This window comes from Bos javanicus, chromosome 5, assembly GCF_032452875.1.
Source record: "Bos javanicus breed banteng chromosome 5, ARS-OSU_banteng_1.0, whole genome shotgun sequence".
In the NCBI taxonomy this organism is placed as follows: Eukaryota; Metazoa; Chordata; class Mammalia; order Artiodactyla; family Bovidae; genus Bos; species Bos javanicus.
Genome location: NC_083872.1, coordinates 108,239,615 through 108,261,989, shown reverse-complemented (window position 1 = coordinate 108,261,989; position 22,375 = coordinate 108,239,615). Strand labels below are relative to the sequence as shown.

The 22,375-nt window shown below is 41.0% G+C and overlaps 1 protein-coding gene across 11 annotated transcripts in view; it reads right to left on the bottom strand.

Annotated features, from left to right (window-relative positions):
* ERC1 (ELKS/RAB6-interacting/CAST family member 1) overlaps positions 1-22,375 on the bottom strand; it is a 269,702-nt gene that overhangs the window by 242,427 nt on the left and 4,900 nt on the right. For all 11 annotated transcript variants that reach the window (XM_061418332.1, XM_061418328.1, XM_061418335.1 and 8 more), the window contains exon 2: positions 3,370-4,194. In XM_061418332.1, coding sequence (XP_061274316.1) covers positions 3,370-4,038 — 669 coding nt within the window. In that variant the 5' untranslated portion in view covers positions 4,039-4,194. The remainder of the gene's footprint in view (positions 1-3,369; positions 4,195-22,375) is intronic.

Sequence of the window (22,375 nt, the reverse complement as noted above, 5' to 3'; positions counted from 1 at the left end):
GTAACTCCAACAACTTGGTGCCCGAAGTGCACTTTCTGGTTTCTTTGGCACAAAAGAATAAAAAATGGGTTTCCCAACTCATATTTAAGCTGCCACCTGCAAAGACTGTGTAAATAAGCAGACACATAAAACCAATTCCATCACTGAGAGCAAGTCCCACACGCCACCGCACTGTGAACTGTACGGGAGAAGGGGAAGGAGACACTGCAGTCCTCCAACAAGTTCCACCTCCTCACAGATAAGCCTTATCGGGCATTTGTACAGACTTTGTTTATTAGATTCACTGGATCGTTTTTCATAACACTCCACTACATCCCAGGTGAGCAAATTTACCAGCTCTACAGGAAACCAATTTGCCATCCCATTCATGTACCTCTGCACAAGACAAAGTCCAGGGGACGGGTAGCTTCTGTTTCTATAAGCTGGACAAATTCTGCTTCCCAAAAGGATTGTTAATTCCCCAAAAGGAGCGTATCTATCTTACATTTAATTTTCTCAGGGCATCCCACACAGTGCCTCTAATATATCTCATTTCTGGAACACCAGAAAAGATCAAATCTATCTGAAAAAATAGACTGTAATACAGATTTATCCACAGTACTCTGAAAAATCATTCATAATTCATCTCTAAGTTACAACGGGATGAGCAGAAAGAAAAGTTAAACAGTCCAAGACAGAGATTTCAGATTTTCAAATCAGACTTTTAATGACAGGGAAACAATTAGCAACCTTATGGAAAAACTGATTTAAATTCAAATAATGGCTTTCCCTATGTGACAAATCAAGGCAGAACCTAAAATTATTAAAATACTAATAGTCACCAGGGTCCAAAGAGTGAGAACAAATGACAAAGCAAATATTTACAGATAGTAAGTCTCTCTTGCTGTCTTCACAAATAAAGTCAAACTCCAAAAGCAAAAAAAAAAAAAAAAAAACCATAGAACAAAACATTAAACTCACCTGCTACACTGTAATTTTTTAAAAATTACTCTGATCACACAAAATGCCAATGAAAGTGATTTAAAACAATTATTTTCAAAATAAGCTTCCAACTCAACTCAACATGTAGGAATATTACAGGAAGGCATTATAAGCAAAAAAGGAGTATGACAATATCTTATTAGATACTGATAAGAACAAAATTAAAAAATATAAATCATCCAAAGCCTTAGTTTTGTAGTTCAACCAAGATCACAGCTGGATTTTTATTCTCCATCAAATAAACACACCAAAACCCTTCCTCATTCCCAATTTAAGAAAAAGAAAAGACCTTTCCTGTGAAAACGTATATTGTTCCATTTCTCCAACCACCAGTACTTGAAAGTTACAAGTACTTTCATACAAGAGGAGTATGAAACATAAAAACAACTGGGTATTCATTTTTGAAACAATCTTCTGAAAGGACTTCATAATAACTGTACACATCAGGCAATTCTAAGCAAATGTGTTCTTTTTCATTTGATAGGATTCTAGACCAAGATCTCTGTGGTCCAATCAGATCAAACATCGAGAATGTATCTAAATCCCCAATCTCAAACTGAAATGGGGAAATTTGTTTAATTACTGTAAATCCTATTAAACCAATCTTCTTTGTAAAGTGGAAATCTCTGACCTCTGAGGACTGCAGAGGGTGTGATGAATGCAGAGTTTAATTAGGGCCCAGACTGGCTCACTGTAATCTATTCATTAGCATTCTCAATTCTCTATATCTCATTGCTGTGTTTCACTTTACTTTAAAATTGCACCCTTCGTTTTTTGGAGCAAAGTCATACAATTTTAGGATTGTGTGGTAATTATAGTGGGTGCAGGAAGAATCTGTTCCTGCCAACACGGGTGTTTAATTAGGGCAAGGGGCGGAATCCAGATAAGGCGGCGTTCACCCTCCTTCAGCGCATATGGTATTTTTGGCACCAGAGCCCTGTGCACTGTTTCACATCCACTGGACTCAAGTGCCAAGTTCCCACCACAGTCATTTCGAAAGATTCGAAGATTTTGCCTCTGAATGTAGCTTGATAATTAGAAAGGTTACTGTCATTTGCTTTTTTATCCACACAGCTTTTAAAAACAGGCACAATTAGCTGCCTGAATTATTTGAAAATAGAGAAGTAAGCTGATAATTTTTTTCCTCGTAAATATGGACTTTTTCAGGTTGGTTGATGATAAAAACCATCTTGGTGATGGGCATATTTTCAGCACCAACAGAAAGGTATATTGATGGCTAGTTAACTCAAGGATAAATTCAATAACATCAATTTAACATTCAACTTCTACGAAAGTCTAATTTATATCTCATACATAACCAATCATACCAAGCTGCTTTTCTTCCACCTAAAATCCTCAAATTTGACCAGTTAAAGAATTTTTCTTTAAAAAAGATTCAGAAGTTATACTTTCTTATAAACGTCAACAGAAAGAACTGCTACTCCCTGTTGGTACTTAATAAATATTTACATCATCAACTTTTTAAATTAATTTCCATCCTCCGGTACTGTCAACACAGATTTGCCTTGTGGTGGTTTTATTAAGATTGACTTTTTGTGGCTCAGCTGGTAAAGAACCCACCTGCAATGTGGGAGACCTGGGTTCGATCCCTGGGTTGGAAAGATCCCCTGGAGAAGGGAACAGCTATGCTGGCCTGGAGAATTCCATGGACTACATAGTCCACGGGGTCACAAACAGTCAGACACACTGAGCGACTTTCACTTTTTAAAAAAAAAAGAACACATTTGCTATGATAAATCTTGGGCTTTCCTGGTAGCTCAACTGGTAAAAAATCCACCTGCAATGCAGGAGACCCCAGTTTGATTCTTCGGTCAGGAAGATCCCCTGGAGAAGGGATAGGCTACACACTCCAGTATTCTTGGGTTACCCTGGTGGCTTAGATGGTAAAGAATCCACCTGCCATATGGGAGACCTGGGTTTGATCCCTGGGTAGGGAAGATCCCCTGGGGGAGGGAATGGCAACCCACTCCAGTATTCTGGCCTAGAGTATCCCTATGCACAGAGGAGCCTGGCAGACTCATGGGGTCACAGAGTCAGACATGACTGAGTGATAAGCATGCACACACATGGTAAATCTTACAGCACGTGGCAAAAGTACATTCTCACAAGAACAGAAAAAAGAAAATATGTGCTGAAAGAAAAGACAGGAAGAGAAAGAGAAGCAAAACGGGAAAGAATGATGAGCAAGCAGACACGGTAACCAGAAAAAAATTAAGGCACAGGACCAGTCTGGAAAAGGCCAAGAAATGGGGGCGCAAAATATAGTACTAAGAAAAACAGGAAAAACGAAAAGAAATGAACCAAGAGAAAAATCGTTTCATTTGCATGAACTCTGATTCATTTATGCCAGAACACACGCGAACTAACCTGGTTCTCCTCCTGCACAACTCTGTACTGCTCCTTCCAGACGGTGATTTTGGAAGCTTCATCCTTCCTCAGGGCTCGCTCCTTCTTCAGCTCTGGGCTCCAGAAGGTCTTGATACTGTTCATCGAGGAACTTAACTTGCTCTCCTTGACCTCCACGTCCTTGCGTAAGAGGTCATTTTCCCTTAGCACCTCCTTGAGCTGCGTCTGCAGATCCATGATGGTGTTATCTCTGGCCTGACGGAGGGAGTGAGGAACGGTGGAGGCCATGCTCACCGGGGGCAGGTGGTGCTCCCCAAACGCTATGGTGTCACTGGCGACCCCGCTGCTCGCTATGTTGGGGCTACTGCCCATAGCAGTCATCCGCACGCCATAAGGCAGACGGCCCCCGGATCGGCCAAGGGTCATGGTGCTCTTGGGTGTCTCTGAACCCGCGTTCTCGTGGTCACTTAGGTACATGGGGCCAGAAGTGGCATAGGCAGCATTGAGGGACTGGATGTTCTCCATGGAGAGGGTCTTCCCACCGGCACCTCCAGCGCTGCTTCCAGAGCTCCCTCCGGTGCTGTTGGTTCGCCGATGACCCAGGCGAGGGGACCGAGGAAGTCGAGGGGACCGCCCCGGGCTCTGGGTGCTCGGTTCCACCTTCCCCACTGAGCGGGCACTTCCATACATGGCTGTAAGATGGGTTCAGGAGCCGGGAAAGGTATGCAGCAGAAAGCAAAACACGGAACTCTGGGAGGCTGTGCTATGGCTCTAAGTCGGCTTAAGGCTCATCAGAAGTATCAGGCCCTCGCTGTCCAACCCAGAAGAAACAGCTCATGCCATTATCTGTAACGGAAAGTACTGCACGTTAGCTCTTGCAGGAGCAAACATCTCCCCTCGCAGACACTTTCACTGCCCCTACTTGAGGATTTCCCCTTTCAGCATCTGCTGACTGGTGCATTTGTTCACAGCACAACTTACTTCTCAGTAAGCATCATTCCTAAAACATCCAGCACGTCTCAGAACAGAACACCGAAACCGCACCAAGCAAATGGAAAAAAGAAATAAGGGGCATAAAGACTGGCAAGAAGAAGATAAAACTCAATGTTTCAACATATCATTTTCTAACTGGAAAATCCAAGGTCATCAACTGACAAAGACAAGACTCAACAAACTACTCACCCACAGACCAACATATAAACACGGACACTTTATTGTCCATCAGCAATGACAGTTGGAAAATATAACTTTTCAATTCCGTTCACAATAGCAGCAAAACCATAAAAATGCTCTGACATGCATCTAACAGAAATGTGCATGAAATTTTTGTAAAAACTAAAACTTTGCTGAACAAAAGGAAAGTTATCCATGTTCACAGATGAGAAGACAAACACTGTTGATGTGTCGTTTGTCCTCCAGCTCCTCCACGTGTCAATGAAAATCCCTACAAGACTCCTCACATAACCTGACAGACTAACTCTATAATTCAAATGGGAGAGTAAGGCACAACCGCCACAAAAACAATCTGAAACAGAAAAACAAAGGAAGATGTCCCCTAGATAGCAAGATATTGATACACTATAGGTCCATGATCCTTTATTTACAATGCAAAATTTTTTTAAACTCTGAAAATAAGTCTTTTTTCCCCCTCTTTAACTCATTTAGCAGCAATATCTGGCATGATCTTATATGAGGTCACTTATCACTTATAAGTACCTCACCTAGTGTAATTATTCATACACTTCACTGAGAAAATGACATGCACAATTACAGGACACTGCATAACACCCACTGGACATCGTGGAGAAAAAACCTGGACTCCAAAACCACATCTGAACCCTGGGATTTCTCAAAAGGACTCAAAGCCTTTTAAAGCTATAGTGATTAAAACTGTACAGAACTGGCCCAAGAATAGAATCTAAATTATACATGAGCATATAGTACATGCTAAAAGTAACATTTCAAAACAGTAAGAAAAGGATAAATCATTCAATAAATGGAGTCTGAACAACTGGTGCCTGAGAAAAAAATAAGTTACATCTTTACTTCACACAGTACAGAGCAATAAAGTCTATGTACATTAAAGATATAAAATTTTAAACTATTAAAAGTACTAGAAGAAAACTTACTGTGTAAGAAAACTTACACAGAGAATATCCCTGTGAATTTGAGTAAAGGTAGGGGGCTGCCGTCTATGGGGTCACACAGAGTCGGACACGACTGAAGCGACTTAGCAGCAGGGCTTCTTAATTAAGAAACAAAAGGCAAAAATACATAAAGAAAAACAACTAATACACTCAATTATGTCAAAATGACAAAGTATACCAAGAATGAAAAGAAAACCCAAACTCTTGGTGAAAAAAAAAATCTAACATATGTATAAAGATTTGTATACAAAATATACAAAGAATTCCTACATGTGAAATGCCAAATCTGAACATCAGTGGTTAGAGGCAAGGGGAAATTCTAAGGTTGGGGGGAAATGTCTGTGGAGACTCTTAGCTTCACTTGTAAAGCTTTATCCCCACAATGCACAAATACTTGAATTTTTTAATAGGAAAATATGTTCATATTCTAAAGTACAGTAACCAAGAAAATTTCAACACACATAGCATAGCCACCTATTGTACCCTTCTCTTAAACATAAAACAATACAGATCTAAACTAGATCTCTGTCATTTCCTAATAGCATTCTACCAAAGAACTGGCTTAAGTCAAGTAACAGACTTCAACATATTAAATAATATTTTAATATGCAACTGAAAATACAATCCAAGTAAATCATATGGTCAAAAATAAGATTTTAGAGTGTCTATATAGTCCAGTCAAACTCAAACGAGTTAAAGATCTTCAGAAATGCGAATACACTGGCAATCCCATCTCCACTTTGGTGATCCAGTAAAGACAGCCCTGAGGTAACAATAAGCAGGACAGGAAACACAGTCTTGTCTCAGAAATAGCAACAGGGCACCAAGTTCAGACACTGCAATACTCTGCTAGTAACGTTAGGAAATTCCTTCCCAGGAGGAACCTAACTCAGGAAGCAAAAATCTGGACTGTAGGGTAGGTGACAAGCAGTAATCTACATACTACTGCAGTGAATTCATCTTCAAGATCAAAGAGGTTTGCAAAGTTTTTTCTCTTTGAAGTAATCTGAATATTGCTTAAAACAAGAGAGCTACTCATTACCCAGAGCCCCTTAAATGATAACAAAAGCTAAGGCATAGTAAATGTTTACCATATGTCAGGCACTGTGCTAAGAATTTTATAAGATTTAATATTTATAAGCCCCCTTGCTGTTGTTGATTAGTCACTAAGTCGTGTCTGACTCTTTGCGCCCCCATGGACTGCAGCATGCCAGGCTCCTTTGTCCACGGGATTTCCCAGGCAAGAATACTGGAGTGGGTTGCCATTTCCTTCTCCAGATCTTCCCGACACAGGGACTGAACCCACGTCCCCTGCATTTGCAGGCGGGTTCTTTACCACTGAGCCACCGGGAAGCCTCCTACAACACAGGTGCTACCATTATCTCCACTTTACAGACGAAAGTGAGGCCTACGGGTGTTGAATGACTCATCTAAAGTTACACAGCTTTTAAGAGGTAGGGCCAAGATCTGAATTTAGGGCATCTAATTCTAGAGCCCTGGGTGCTCCCAATTATTACACTGTGCTTATCTGCCATCATCTGCTCATCTCAACTGTCCAGTTGCAAAGCAGTGTGTCCTGCTAATCTAGGACTCTAAACCTAAACTTTAAGGCATACCTTAGGTATTCTTGGGTGTAATGCTTAAATAATCATATTTATCCCTCTATTAAGGAGAACGTCTTCTTTAAAAGATGGTGGGTAGAAGAACAGAATCAGGAAAACTAACAAAGAGCAGTAATTCAGTCTCAGGAATCGTGCCACCAGAACTTTGAAGTTGTCACGCTCAAAAAAAAATTCCCAGCTGTGCTTTGGTGCAAAACTTTGTCCTGTAGTTGAGTAACTAAATCACACTAAAGAGGTTGAGATCCAGGAGCACAAATCCACGTCGAGTGTTCAACGTGAGCAGGTGCACTCCAGAGTTTCAAGCCACTTTCAGACCCAAAACGGCATTTGCACGTGGAGTCTTTGTTACTATTAGAATTGTATTCATTTCTAGTAACACCACAAAAGAAGAAAACCCACTAGCTCTGTCTAAAGGCCTCATTCTGGCTTTCTAATATGAGCTTCAGGGAAGACAGTGTTTAAAAAGTTCGAATTTCTTTTAAAAATATGCCAGATCCACAACCACAAGATAATAATCCTTGTACTTTATAACAAACAGCTGACACACACATAAAAAAAAAAATGTGACCAAGAAAAAAAAATTAAGCCATATGATCCCATTTATATAAAATTCCAGAAGGAATCTATTAGGCCAGAAAGCGAATCAGTATGTGTCTGGGGCTGGGGGTTGAGCCATGGATCGTGAAGACGGATCAGGGATCTTGGAAGGATAGAAGGAAACTTCCGTGGTGACAAAATGTTCACTATCTTGACTGGGGTGAGGCTTCCCAGGGGTACACAGGTCAAAATTCAAACTGCACACTTTAAATATGTTCAGGGTATTGTACATAAATTATACTACAAAAGCTTGAAAAAAATACTTCCACATTCCAAACTCCCCTGCCCCGAATTAATCCAAAGAAACACCTTCTCTGATTACTTACCTGGCTTCCTGACTGCTGCTGGAAACAACAACAACACACGTTGCAGCTGTTTAGTTTGAGCCCATGATAAATTGGCCCCAGAGTTCTCCGAGCCCCTTAGCTTGCTTCCTATCCAATATTTTGTTAGCTCCCTATCCTGTATCTGCTGTGGTTACTTCACACCTCTTCACTCTACTCATCAGACAGCACACACAAGGCTCCTGGGTCAGAGACGAAGAATTTTGCTACTCACATCACAGCCAGCACTATGAGCATCTTACCCACCCACTCGAAGTCCCACAAGGTGGCACCGTGGGGCCCAGGGAGCCACTACACATGCAGTGTGTCCGCAGAGGAACACGGAATTCAGGGAGCCCGCCACCTGACAGCAAGCAAGGCTGATCTCTCCCAGCGGGAGGCAGTACCTCACCCCTCAAGGTGGCTTGCTGCAAACACGATGCTGAGACATGCTTTTTCTGAATCCAGTAAGTCTTTAGATAACTTTTTATATAAGAGATAACACAGTATTGTTTCCTGAAACTTTTGTTTCAGGTGTGCACATGAACACACATGCACACACTGGATCACAAGTTAAAGTTCTTGTTGTAAACCACTGCCAGAATGGTCCTCTAACAATGGCCCAGATGAAGAGCAATCAGGACCTTGCACTCAGGGCGTGCAGGAAACAGACACATGGAGGACACGCCCTCCTCCTGACAAGTACCCTGTGGTATTTTAAGGTACCCGCCTAAATCATCTGCTACTCCTTCCTTCAAGAGGGGAGGCAAAATTCCTCTGTGTACCACCAGTCTTAAAGGATTTGCTTCTGACAATGTATCACTTCCAAAATGCACTCATAAAGACACAGAGGCTTCAGTCTTGGTCACTCTCTTGGATCTCCGGCTCTGGGGGCAGTTAGCCACCATGCTGTAAGGGTATTCCAGTTAACCTACAGAGAGCACCAACAGCGACGTGAGCAGGCCTGGAAAGGGACCCTCCGACTTCAGTCAAGCCTTCAGACGACTGCAACCTCACGAAACACCTTAAGCCAGAACCACCCAGTGTGCTCTTCATAACAACTGTGTTGTTTAGTCGCTAAGTTGTAGCCTACTCTTTTGTGACCCTATGGATTGTAGCCACCAGGCTCCTCTGTCCATAGGATCTCCCAGGAAAAATACTGGAGTGGGGTGCCATTTCCTTCTCCAAAAACTGTGAGATGACGTGTTTTTTCTTAATCCAGTTAAGTTTTTAGATAACTTTTTACGTAAGAGATAACTAACACAGACAGTATTGTTTCCTAAATCTTGCTGGGTGTTCAGGAACACACATGCGCACACTGGATCACAATTTAAAGTGCTTGCTGTTCACCACTGCCGGAATGGTCCTCTAACGCGACGATTCCCAAGCGAGTCAGACTCCCTGCTCCCCTCAAGCCCACAAGGTGATGCAGAGGGGCCCAAACAGGAGATGCGGGAGTGCAGAACTGTTTTCACACCACATCACTTGCTTTTTCATTGTGCATTCTCACAAAGGTATAGTAGTGTTTTCCAGAGGCTCCGTGATGGCTAATGGAACGTGCAGTCCTATGCTTTTAAATTTTCTCAGTTTTACTGTCTAATATGGTAAACAGTAACTGATACAGCCCACATAAAAAAGCTATTTCGAGTCTGCATAATTTATAAGAGTGCAAACAGATGCTGGAACAAAAAAAAAAAACAACAACTAGGAACCACTGCTCTAAAATTTAAATATGACATGATCACACACACCTACATACTTCCTGTGATGGCATCCCAAAATAAGAATCTGAACTCCTTGGCACTGCAGACAAAACGTTTCACGATCTGGGACCTGCCTGCCTCTCTAAAGATGGGTCACTTCTTAACCACTCTCCTTTTCTGTGTGACAACCATTCTCAGATACCTGCGATTTCCTGAAATACCATCCTCTCTTTTGTTTCCATGAGCTGCTTCTTCCCCATCAACTAGCTTCTTACAACTCATTCTTCCAAACTAAGCTTAGTAATCACAATCCTGCACAAACCCTTAAACCCCTAATTTAGGCGCCACTCTTAAAGTACCAAGGGCTTTTAAAACAATACATTCACTATGTTTTAGTTAATGAACTACTTGCCTTACAGGCAAAGGAGCGCCTTATTTCCAAAACCCAGTGCCATGCCTAAAACAAGTAAGCCAAGTGTCTGCTAACTCCAGAGGTTAACCTAAATGCTAGTAAAATTCATTAACATAGTTCCTATACGTTCAGGAGGTAGCGGTAATCTTGAAATGAGTTTATGGAAACAGCAAATAAAAGCAATTAAGACAACTGTAAAGGAAACTTGTCATTTCATTCATATTAACAAATTTCATTTTTAATTTTAACCAAATTCCATAAACTGACAACCTTCTTCTCTGTCGGCACTGTGATGTATTTTTGTCCTCTCATATTATGCCCTGAAAATCACAAACATCAAGATCTGAAAGAATGAACTTAATTTTTAAAACAATGAAGAGTCACTTTTTATTTATTTTGGGGCTATGCTGGGTCTTCATATCTTATGAGATCTCTCAATTAAGCAAATGGCAACTAAAGGTTAAATCAGAATAAAAAATGTGGTATCCTGCTTCTATAATTACAAAATTTTTACAAATTTTATTGCTTTTAATAATTCATTTCTATTCTAAAAACCCTTCTACACATGGGGATTTGAGTTTTTCTCCCTTAGAGCTTTTGTACAGTTCTTTCTAAAAAACGTCCATCTAACTGCTAAGAATAAAAGTGCTTTTTCTCTCCCTTAACCAGAATATATAGATGGCCATAAAGAAGCAGTGATAGTGAGAATAATCCACTCTGATACCCCAAAAGGAATAAGGGTAATAAATGCTGCTGAGAGAAAGCAGAACATGGAAGGTACAAGAGGCCGATTCTTTGTCATCTAAGGTTTTTCTTAATATTTTAAATCCTACTTCTCATAGTCGCTACTATATTTCTGTGAGTTCTTAAAACAGCAGCAACAAAACAGAGTTCAGACCTGGCCACTACTATATATTCATACCACGAAGCTTGTCATCTAGGTCAGGAAAACCATAAAGAGAAGAATACTGGAAAATTCCAGGATCCCTACAAGAAAGGCATTGGTTCAAAAATCTATATACATGAGGAAAAAGAACACCCACCCCCTAAGCCCAGCTCCAGGCCACATACAAATACATACCCACTGAGAATCCTGGAGTCCAACCAGGGGCCTAAGAGTAAAACACTAACACACACAACGGTCGTGTGCTAGCCTTCCATGCTCACTCTTCCTGCAAACAGTGCGGGCATCACAGCCGCCCTCACCCTCTCCTTGCAGATTAAAGGATAGTAACAGCGCTCCACGTTCTGAGTCTCCAGAGGAGCACCAAGTACTCATAAATCAAAGGAGGGCAGAAAACCCTCTAACACAACACAGTAACCTACTTCCAGTTAATGACAGCTGGAAAGGCTGACACCCATGTGCTAGCAGATATTTATAAGAGGAACTAGAAAACACATCGCCCGTTGGCTAGTTAAGCTTTACGTATGGAATCTGACCCAAATCTCAAAATTACTAGTCCAACCTGCTGTGATGAGTTACACTATTACTAAGTAGCATCAACTATCAGAAAATGAGTCGAGTATTTTAAAAGGCCGTATTTCAACATTTTTTTAAATGATGCATAGTTGATTTACAATGTTGTTAGTTTCACATGTACAGCACAGTGATTCAGTTACACACACACACATACTCTTTTTCAGATTCTTTTCCCTTCCAGGTTATTACAAAATATTGAGTTCCTGGGCTATACAGTTGGTCCTCGTTGATTATCTATTTTATATATACTAGTGTGTATATGTTAATCCCAAACTAATTTATTCCTCCTCCGTAACTTTTAAGATTCTGTTCATTTTGTGACAAAAATGTCACTAGGGACAAGAAATGTGCTGCTATATTAAGCCCTTTATTAAAAGACTAACAATAGACCAAAATTCTAAAATCCAATTCTAGTACAATTTGGTGGAACCAAAGACATCAACCATCTATCTTTTAATCCTTTGGAGGTATTGTAGGACTCAAAATGCTTGATTTATAAGGTGAACCCAGTTCTCTTGTACATCTTCCACTGCTGTTAGTTTGGGTGTGGTTTCAAAGAAAATATACTGATCCATAAACATGAAAAAAAAAAAATGTGCATACCCTCTGGAGGTCTTGCTTTTAAAGTTATTCTCTGCAAAACATATTTCACAAGTTTAAGGATACAAGTGCAGTTATGTTCAATTAGTGTATTATTTTGTACCAGCAAAAAGAGAGAATTTAAATTTCTACCACCAACAGACTAGTTAAATTATCCTATCGCCACACTATAAAATACTGCTGTGAAGAAAAAAAAAATATATAAGTAAATCTCTATATTTGACAATTTCTATAAAGACATCTATGATGTATTGTGAAGTGGAGGGTAGGGAGCATGTTACTGAAGAATTGTCTGTTGTTGTCCCAACAGCAGACAAAAGGAGACATGTATGTTCGCATATACACAGCAATGATTTGGATGGCAAGGAGCTATTTCTCAAAGGTCAAATAGAGCCACTCTTCCCCTGTACACATGCATTTCTTTTTTTCTTTTCTTTTTCAATTGTTTTAACAGAAAGCATGTATTACTTTTACTCAGTCTTACCACAACTAAGGTTTCAATAAGGCCCTCGACCATTCAACACTATAATATGGTAATTAATGGGCTAGGCCCTAAGCTGACAAGGTCTCGGTGATGAGTAAGAGGTTAAAGACAGCCCCACAAGTTAAAGAAGCACAGATGTCTCTGCTTCCACCCCCAGCATGGGGCCTAATAGTTCTGCTAACACCAGACATCAGGCTGTATGATCTTGATCTGATCCTCCTGGAGACCAAAAATTACAGACCTGCAAGGCTGGGGCATGTTGTGATGACACGCCAACAGGAAGAGAGGACCTTTGCTAACAGCAGCCATCACCACACCCGTCACAGGTGTCACTTCACTCTTTTTTATGGAACGGTGAGAAGGCTTAGTGACTCAGTTATGATCAGCTTAATGGTGGCTTTTAATAATTTTTATTAATCAGTTAAGCTAATTGTAAGGTCTATCAAAGCTCTCACCATGACAAGTAATCTTGTCAAGCAAATACTTGGAGTAAACACAATGTAATTAATCATGGTTGTTCTCTACTTAAATGAGCGACCTGAGCTACTCACTCAGTTCAAAAGAGCCACATTCTAGGTTGTGTAGCCTTCCCCAGTGACTCCAGTCCTCATTGCTATTTGATTTCTACCAATCCTAAAATACTAAACTGTTTGGATGGTAGTTACCTTCCATTTTAAAGCACATCTCCTACTATGTTACGATCCATTCAACAAATACTACCAGACTGATCACACTGAAAAAGTATACTGGAGAGACACACATGTTCACGACCATGCATCTCAATTCTGAAAACCACCAAATTCTGTAAATAATTTCATGACAAAAATTATACCTGAACTGATACCAAAGACAAAGCCTTTGACTGTGTGGATCAAAATAAACTGTGGAAAATTCTGAAAGAGATGGGAATACCAGACCACCTGACCTGCCTCTTCAGAAACCTATATGCAGGTCAGGAAGCAACAGTTAGAACTGAACATGGAACAACAGACTGGTTCCAAATAGGAAAAGGAGTACATCAAGGCTGTATATTGTCACCCTGCTTATTTAACTTATATGCAGAGTACATCATGAGAAACGCTGGGCTGGAAGAAGCACAAGCTGGAATCAAGATTGCCAGGAGAAATATCAATAACCTCAGATAGGCAGATGACATCACCCTTATGGCAGAAAGTGATGAGGAACTCAAAAGCCTCTTGATGAAAGTGAAAGAGGAGAGTAAAAAGTTGGCTTGAAGCTCAACATTCAGAAAATGAAGATCATGGCATCTGGTCCCATCACTTCATGGCAAATAGATGGGGAAACGGGGGAAACAGTGTCAGACTTTATTTTTGGGGGCTCCAAAATCACTGCAGATGGTGACTGCAGCCATGAAATTAAAAGACGCTTACTCCTTGGAAGGAAAGTTATGACCAACCTAGATAGCATATTCAAAAGCAGAGACATCACTTTGCCAACAAAGGTCAGTCTAGTCAAAGCTATGGTTTTCCAGTGGTCATGTATGGATGTGAGAGTTGGACTGTGAAGAAAGCTGAGCGCCGAAGAATTGATGCTTTTGAACTGTGATGTTAGAGAAGACTCTTGAGAGTCCCTTGGACTACAAGGAGATCCAACCAGTCTCTCCTAAAGGAGATTGGTCCTGGGTGTTCTTTGGAAGGAATGATGCTAAAGCTGAAACTCCAGTACTTTGGCCACCTCATGCGAAGAGTTGACTCACTGGAAAAGACTCTGATGCTGGGAGGGATTGGGGGCAGGAGGAGAAGGGGATGACAGAGGAGGAGATGGCTGGATGGCATCACTGACTCGATGGACATGAGTTTGAGTGAACTCCGGGAATTGGTGATGGACAGGGAGGCCTGGCATGCTGCAATTCATGGGGTTGCAGAGAGTCGGACACGACTGAGTGACTGAACTGAACTGAATATGTTTGATGAAGGAACTGGAGGGTGCCCCCTGACTTTGCTTGGAAAGTTAGATAATACACAGTAGATGCAGCCGATCACCTTTCTGAAACCTAAGAAATTCTGAATTCTGGCCCAAAAGGTCTTGGCTATAGACCTGTGTTATGGGATAAGGTTAAACAGTCACATCATTGTTGGTAAAAACACATTTATAACCAGGGAGAACTAAGCACAAAGTTTTTAACTATATAATTATACATTAATCTAGGTGGTGAGTACACAGGTATTTATTAATTAGACAACTCAATCTTTTTGCATGTCTGAAAAGAAACATTTCATAAATTTAAAACTTTAGGTGAAAAACTGTTAGTACCCTATGTTTTACTGTCTTCCTTAAAATAATAAAAGCATTTGTATTCTAAGTGCTTGCTTTCATCCTCAAAAAATAAGAGCATTTGGGAAGCAGTAAGTTTGAAAATGGTCAAGTGTCTTAAAAATATTCATCTTTTGATCCAGTAATTCCAAAACCAGGAAACCCTATCTACTTAAATGATCCAAAATGTAGAAAAAACCACTACATTATGATATACCAGCTTTATTAGTACTTGTTCAATTGGGAAACGTTTAAGTGAAATCTTTATGATTACATTCCATCTGCAAAACACATTTATAACCAATGTCTGATATGAAAAATGTTTATAATACAGTAAATGAAAGTGGACCTACATTTTCACATATACTCTCCATTTTGCAAATACAGTTTATCCATGAACTCAACAGGTTTGAACCTCACACGTCAGATTATACGTGGATTTTTTTTTCAACGGTAAATCCTACAGTATGACACAAAACACAGATGGCTGAATCTGTGGACTTGGAACAACCCCTGTTACAGAGGACCAGCTATAAGTTACATACAGATTTTCGACTGCAGGGAGGGTCAGAGCCCCTCATATCCACCCCCGTTGGTTCAAGGGTCAACTGTATACAGATAAGCTCATCACAAAGAATGGTAGGAAATCTGTTAGCCTTCTTCCTAACAGTTGTCAAATTTTTCCAAATGGGCATATAGGCCTTTTTTAAAAGGAAAAAAAATGTTCAAAATATTTAAACAGAAACGAAAGGGAAAGGCCACTCTCATTTAGGGTGAGCATTTCTTCCTTTGGGACCTGGGCTCAAAAACACATCCCATACAGCACTTCCAGCTGCCACCACAAAATGCGGTTAGCACGTAACAGCAAACCTATCTGTTGGTCCAAAATGCATCATTAAAATTTTTCATTATTTACAACAACACAGATGCAAGATGCCCAACATCAGATGTAAGGGAGTACACAGGGCATGATATGAAAAAGACAGCGAGATTTTCCAGCACACCGTAGGTCTGTAGCACATGGGGGTATTGTAAAAATGTTTGTCATCTTATCCAACACACTTGAGAAACAGTGCAGTGACAGATATAATGGGCAAGCTGGGAGCTGAGGGACAGACCTGGAGAAATCTGCAGAGCCGTTAAAAAAATCACAGTTCCTTCCTCTTTGACCTAGTAGAGTCCATTTTTCTCCTCTTGGTTACCATGCTTCTCCGAATACCATGAATTGCATGGGGATTTTTTCATCATAATTTTTTACATGTTTATACCCAAATGTAGAATTAGAGACTCTATAGATTTAGCCCAGAATACAATGAAATCATAATTTTAAAAATACCCAAAGAGATTCAAGCACAATACAGTGGCTCCTGGAATAACTAAGAAAAAGAATGAGATGATGATACATTTCAAAGTTCCAGAATTAAAACAGATTTTCTATTACAAATTCTACTTAAGTGAAACTTTACAAAAGAAATACCATGTTACATCTCACATTAGGAAAAAAACCTTTCACGGCATCATACAAAGCACTTAACATAGAGTGTAGACCATAATGAGCATTCATCCATGTGAATAATAAGTATATTTCCTTTACTTTAAGATATACTTTTCTTCATAACTTAAAGCTTCACAAATTGGGATTCAGCTCACAACAATATGCATAATTAAAATACGTTTTTTCCCTAAAAAACGAATAAAGTTTCAAACTGATAAAGAATAGAGTATTAAAGAGAGGAGCCTGACGGGCTACAGTCCCTGGGGGTCGCAGAGTCGGACACGACTGAGCACATGATCACACTCCACAAGAAACGTCAACTAAGAAGTGAGGAGACGCAGCACTATACGTGGTTAATACCTGCCACGAGGACTCCCTTTAACACTCCCAGGAAACCTTGTAGGCAGAGACTGTATCATCCCATTTCTAGACGAGGAAACTAAGGCTCAGACAGGCTTAGTGAGTTGCCCAAGATGACACACCTGACCCAACCACTGCAATATTCTGCACACTCATCGACTGCCTTACTCCCACAGACACACTCACAGATTTTTTTTTTAAAGGAGTACCAAGAACTAGGGCTTCCCTGGCAGCTCAGATGGTAAAGAGTCTGCCTTCAATGCAGGAGCCCTGGGTTGGATCCCTGGGTCAGGAAGATCTTAGAGAAGGAAATGGCAACCCACTCCAGGATTCTTACCTGGAAAATCCCGTGGATGGAGAAGCCTGGCAGGCTACAGTCCATGTAGTTGCAAAAAGTTGGACACAACTGAGCAACTAACACAGAGAACTTAATATTGGTTTGTCCAAAATCAAGCTTGTTTTTTCATTTCCACATTCCTCACAGTCCCTACCATCCACCTGTCTGTCCCTGCACCTCTCTTCTGAGCTCCAGACCTGAATTTCCAACTATCAAGTGAATGTCACTGGTCGTTCCAGAGTTGCACTGTCCAATATAGTGGCCACTAGCCACTCATGGCTGTTTACTTGAAAAGAGCTAGTGAGACTGAGGAACTGCATTTGTTATTTCATTGTTAATTAAAAGTTAAATTTAAAAACCTGGTAATTACTGGAAAACTTTTAAGCATGTTTGGAATGAGCTGGGCATGTGAATCTACTTTTCCAACTGTAGATGTTATGAACTCTAAGTACAGATCAAGTATTTCTGATAAATCACAGCATCTGAATTAATTTATGCTATAAAAGTATGCAATTGATTTTAAATACTCAGTATGAAGAAATAATGTAAAGTTGCCCATTTTAAATATGGTATGTTTCATATTTCAACGTGTTGAAAATGGTATTTTGGATGCACTGGGTTAAATAAAATACATTATAAGATTATGAACTCTAACCATTACTTTTTAACTCTGTAATGTGACTACTCAAATTTTAATCACATAAGTGGCTCACACGATTGTCTACTGGACAGCAGTCTTCCCAGAGGTTCCTGCTGCGCCACCACAGTCATCAGCAGCCCACTGAATTGCATCACCATCCCTCTGGCTCAGCGCTGTCCAACAGCACCTTATCTGATCATGAAAGTGTTGTGTATCTGGCAATGACTGGATGATGGTGGTGGTGGTAATAGTGTCTGACTCACAGAATCCCTTAGGTTACTCTGGAGCCAGAGCTCTTCAAAGACTGGAGAAAACCACCTATTATTTTGACTTTCCTCTGGGGGAAGAGCTAGTTGCTACCCAAAATTGCCGACCAGAATTATGCAGCAGACCTTTCTGTGACAATGAGAATATTCTCTATCTGTACTGTCTGATAACAGATATCATGACTCCCATTTGGCTACTGGCCACATGAGATACAGCTAGTGTGACTGAAGAACTAAACTTCAAATCTTAATTCATTTAAATCAGTTTAAATGTAAATACCCATGTATAGTGACTACTGCGTTAAGACAGCACTGCTGCTAACCTACCTGCTCCGTCCAAAAGTCTGGGCGTCACCTGTCTCCTCCCTCCCCACCAACTGCCCTTTCTCCCACAAAAGTACATGTACATACACGTACATACACCCACACACTCAGCCGGTCCTGTGTTCTTTAAAGCTTTCAATTCCAGATGCTTCTCTATCCTCACTGTCACCACCTTCTGTTTCAGACTTTAACAAGATTAAGGCCCAGCCTCTTAATCGGCCTCTTCACTTAGCCTCCTCCTACCCACTCTTTGTAAAATATAAATAAAGTTTGTTATTTCCTTTACTCAAAAGTCCCCAAAGTCCTGCCACTGCCCCAAGGTCAAACTCTAGACCCTAAGACGACTGACATAACCCATCGTAGAGGTGACTCACTTGGCTGTACACCAGAAAACACAACACTGTAAAGCAACTATACCCCAATGTTTAAAAAAAGATAGACAACCAAAAAAAAGACTATCCTTTCCTCCACTGAATTACCCTCCTACCTTTGTTGAAAATTAACTACAAATAGGTGTCTGTACTTGGACTCTCTACTCATTTCCATTGATGTCTACATCGTCCCTATGTTGATACCATTACTGATCACTGACCATGATCGTCACTGACAATGACTGTCAAGACATTCTTGGGAAAAAACAAGGTGGGAACACTTTAACAGGCATGAAGACGTACTATAAAACTAGAGTAACTAAGTCTGGCACTGGACCAAGACAGAGAAACGAGTGGAAGGGAACAGAACCTCGAATTAGTACAATGCAGTTGAAAAAGGAAGGAACTGTCGATAAATGATGCTGAGAATATCAGGAACCGTATTGGAAAAACAAAAATAAACCTTAAAGCATATGCAAAAATCAATTATAGGCAGATCACAGAGCTATATGGGAAAGGTATAACAACGCTTCCAAGAAAATAACAAAAGAGTAACTTCAGGACCATGGGGTAGGGAAAGATTTTTTACACAGGAAAAGCACTAACCACGGGTTCCCCTGGCGGTCCAGTGGTTAAGACTTTGCTTCCAGGGCAGAGGGTGCAGGTTCAATCTCTGGTTGGGGAGCTACGACCCCACATGCCTTGTGGCCAGAAAACCAAAACATAAAACAGAAATGATATTGTAACAAATTCAAGAATTTAAAAATGATCCACATTAAAAAAATTTTTTTTTTTAAAAAGCCCTAACCACATAAACACTAACTGGATCACACTAAAATTAAGACTCTTGTTCCTCAAAAGACACCATTAGGGGCTTCCCTGGCAATCCAGTAGAGGCTTCCCTGGTGGCTCAGACAGTAAAGAATCTACCTGCAATGCAGGAGATGTGGACTGGATCCCTGGGTCAGGAAGATCCCCTGGAGGAGGGCATGGCAACCCACTCCAGTATTCTTGCCTGGGAATTCCATGGAACGGAGGAGCCTGATGGGCTGCAGTCCACGGGGTCGTGAAGATTCGGACATGACTGAGTGACTAACACTTACTTACACTTACTGGCGGTCCAGTGGTTAAGAATCCACCTTCTGATGCAGGGGATGTGGGTTCAATCCCTGGTTGGGGAACTAAGATCCCACATGCCGCAAGGTAACTAACACTACACATATTTCTGGTAGTGTCATTTAACAAATGAAGGAACTGCAGAGAAGAGCAGGAATCACACACGTTTAGTTTGGGATCTGCTGAGTATAAGGGGCGTTCGAGTGGCAGCACTGGACAACAACAGCTCTTTGACACGAGAGAGGTAAAGCTGAAGATAGCAACACAAATACTCAGCACACAGATGAGAAATGAATAGGTGATGAGATCACCCAGAGAAATTCAAACATTTAATGACTGTGAGAAAAAGGTTCAACAAAGATGATTGGAAAGAGAGCCCAGAGAACCAGAAAGGAAAACAGAAGTGTGATCTGAAGACCCTGAAAAAAGTGAGAGTTCTACCAGAGGAGGAGAAGTGAACTGTGTCAAAGGCGGCTGTAGTAGGCAATCCTGAAAATGGCTCTAATGACATCTACCTTTGAGTTTCTTGCTATTGTGTAATCTTCGCTTGCCTGTGCTGGACCTAGGACTCCGTTCCAGTGAACAGGATACCGCAGAAGTGATACAATGTCACTTCCCAGGTTAGGTTACAAAAAGGACTCCCTCCTCCTCCACAGACCCCTCAATCAAGGAGAGACTGGTACCATGTTGCTAGAGTGAGGTTATGCAGAGACCCAAATGGCAGAGACGGACTTCTCCATCAAACAGCCAGCAAGGACCTCAGGCCAGCCAACAGTCACACAACTGAGGTGGGAGCAGACCCTCCCCCAAGTGGAGTGCTGAGATCACCAATCCTAGCCAACATCTGATTGCAGCCTCCTGAGTGACCCTGAATCAGACGCACAAAACCCAGATGCCTGACCCAAAGAAATTATAAAACAGTAAATTGTTGTTTTAAGTTAAGTTTGAGGGTAATTTATTGCATACCAAAGGACTATTAATATGGCTGCTAAGAGATTAAATAAATGGATAGAAAAACAGCCAGGGCATTTAAAGAAAGACATTGGTAATCCAAGCAACACAGTTTCAGTGAAACTCTGGAGACAGAAGCCAGACAGAAATAGAGAAGAAAAACTGCAGGTCAAGAAATGGAAACATAAAGCAAATGCAAACAACTCTCTCAACAAAGTCTGGCTGTAAAGCAAAGAGCAAAAGTCAACTTAAAGCAAGAGACAGAGAAAGTATGAGCTGAAGAATCTGTTAAGATGAGAGAGTCTTCTCTTAAAGTTTAAGTGATGATTAAAAAAAAAAAAAAGAAGCCACTCGGGTGGGGAAATACACTCGCAAGGAACTTCACTCTATTACCAAAGAACTCCTCTCAAGGTGCTCAGTACCTCTGCCTTCGCGGAGAACTGGCTCTTCCAGGATGCTCTTCCCACGCAGTCCCCTCAAGTGGAGGCTGTGAAGACGCTTACATGCCACGCCCCTTCCTGGGAAACGAGGCTGGTACCCTCCTTTCTTCCACTGCCACCTCCAGACCACTATTTCTGAACCCTCGTATAAAAATCCTGTGAGTTTGACTTCCATGCTACTCAGCAACACAGTCTCTTCCACCCCTGCCTCTTCACCAGCAGCTAGTGATGACCTGGACATCCTCCACGCTCAGTGAGGGTAGGCGGGCCACGGGTTCTCATGGCCACTACTTCCTGTGCCACTGCTCCTGGGTCATTCCAACACTACACACACGGATGAGGTGTCCATCTAACACCAGCTCCCCTAATCCATCATCTTGAGTGAGCAACTCTCTATTCTCTGGGGAGGGCCATTGACAGCCAGTTGTGACTTCACTTAATTGTACCATTATCCATTCAGTCATCAAATATTTAGTAAGCATCTATTATTTGCTCAGTAGAGAACATGTGACATAGTCCCTATTCTCACGAAATCTACAACATAATTTTTCATATTTCCCACAAAGACAACACGAAAAGATCTAGCTGAAGTCTAGACACATTACAACTACTACATTTCCTTTATCTGTCTAGGAGCCATGTCAATTCTAGGAAACTACAGCGTTATTTTCTGATGTGACCTAGTAAACCCATGGTGTAATCCACCCCCTGGTGAGGCTTCTAAAACTACTTTTTTAACTTTTAAAAATTATCGACTCTAATACTGCCACAATTCAATATGAGATTCCTCAATCTTTAAGTGTCTAACTGTGCTGCCCAGTATAGTGGCCAATAGTCACAGTAGCTATTTAAATTACTTGTAATATAATTAACAATACAGCCTGTCAGTCACACTAACCACATTTCAAGGGTTCAAAAGGCCCATGAGGGGACTTTCCTGCTGGTTCAGTGGTTAAGACTTCGCCCTGCAATACAGAGGATACGGGTTCTATTCCTGTTGGGGAAACTAAGATCCTACGTGCCTTGGGGCCAAAAAACCAAAACATAAAAAACAGAAGCAATGTTGTAACAAATTCAATGAAGAC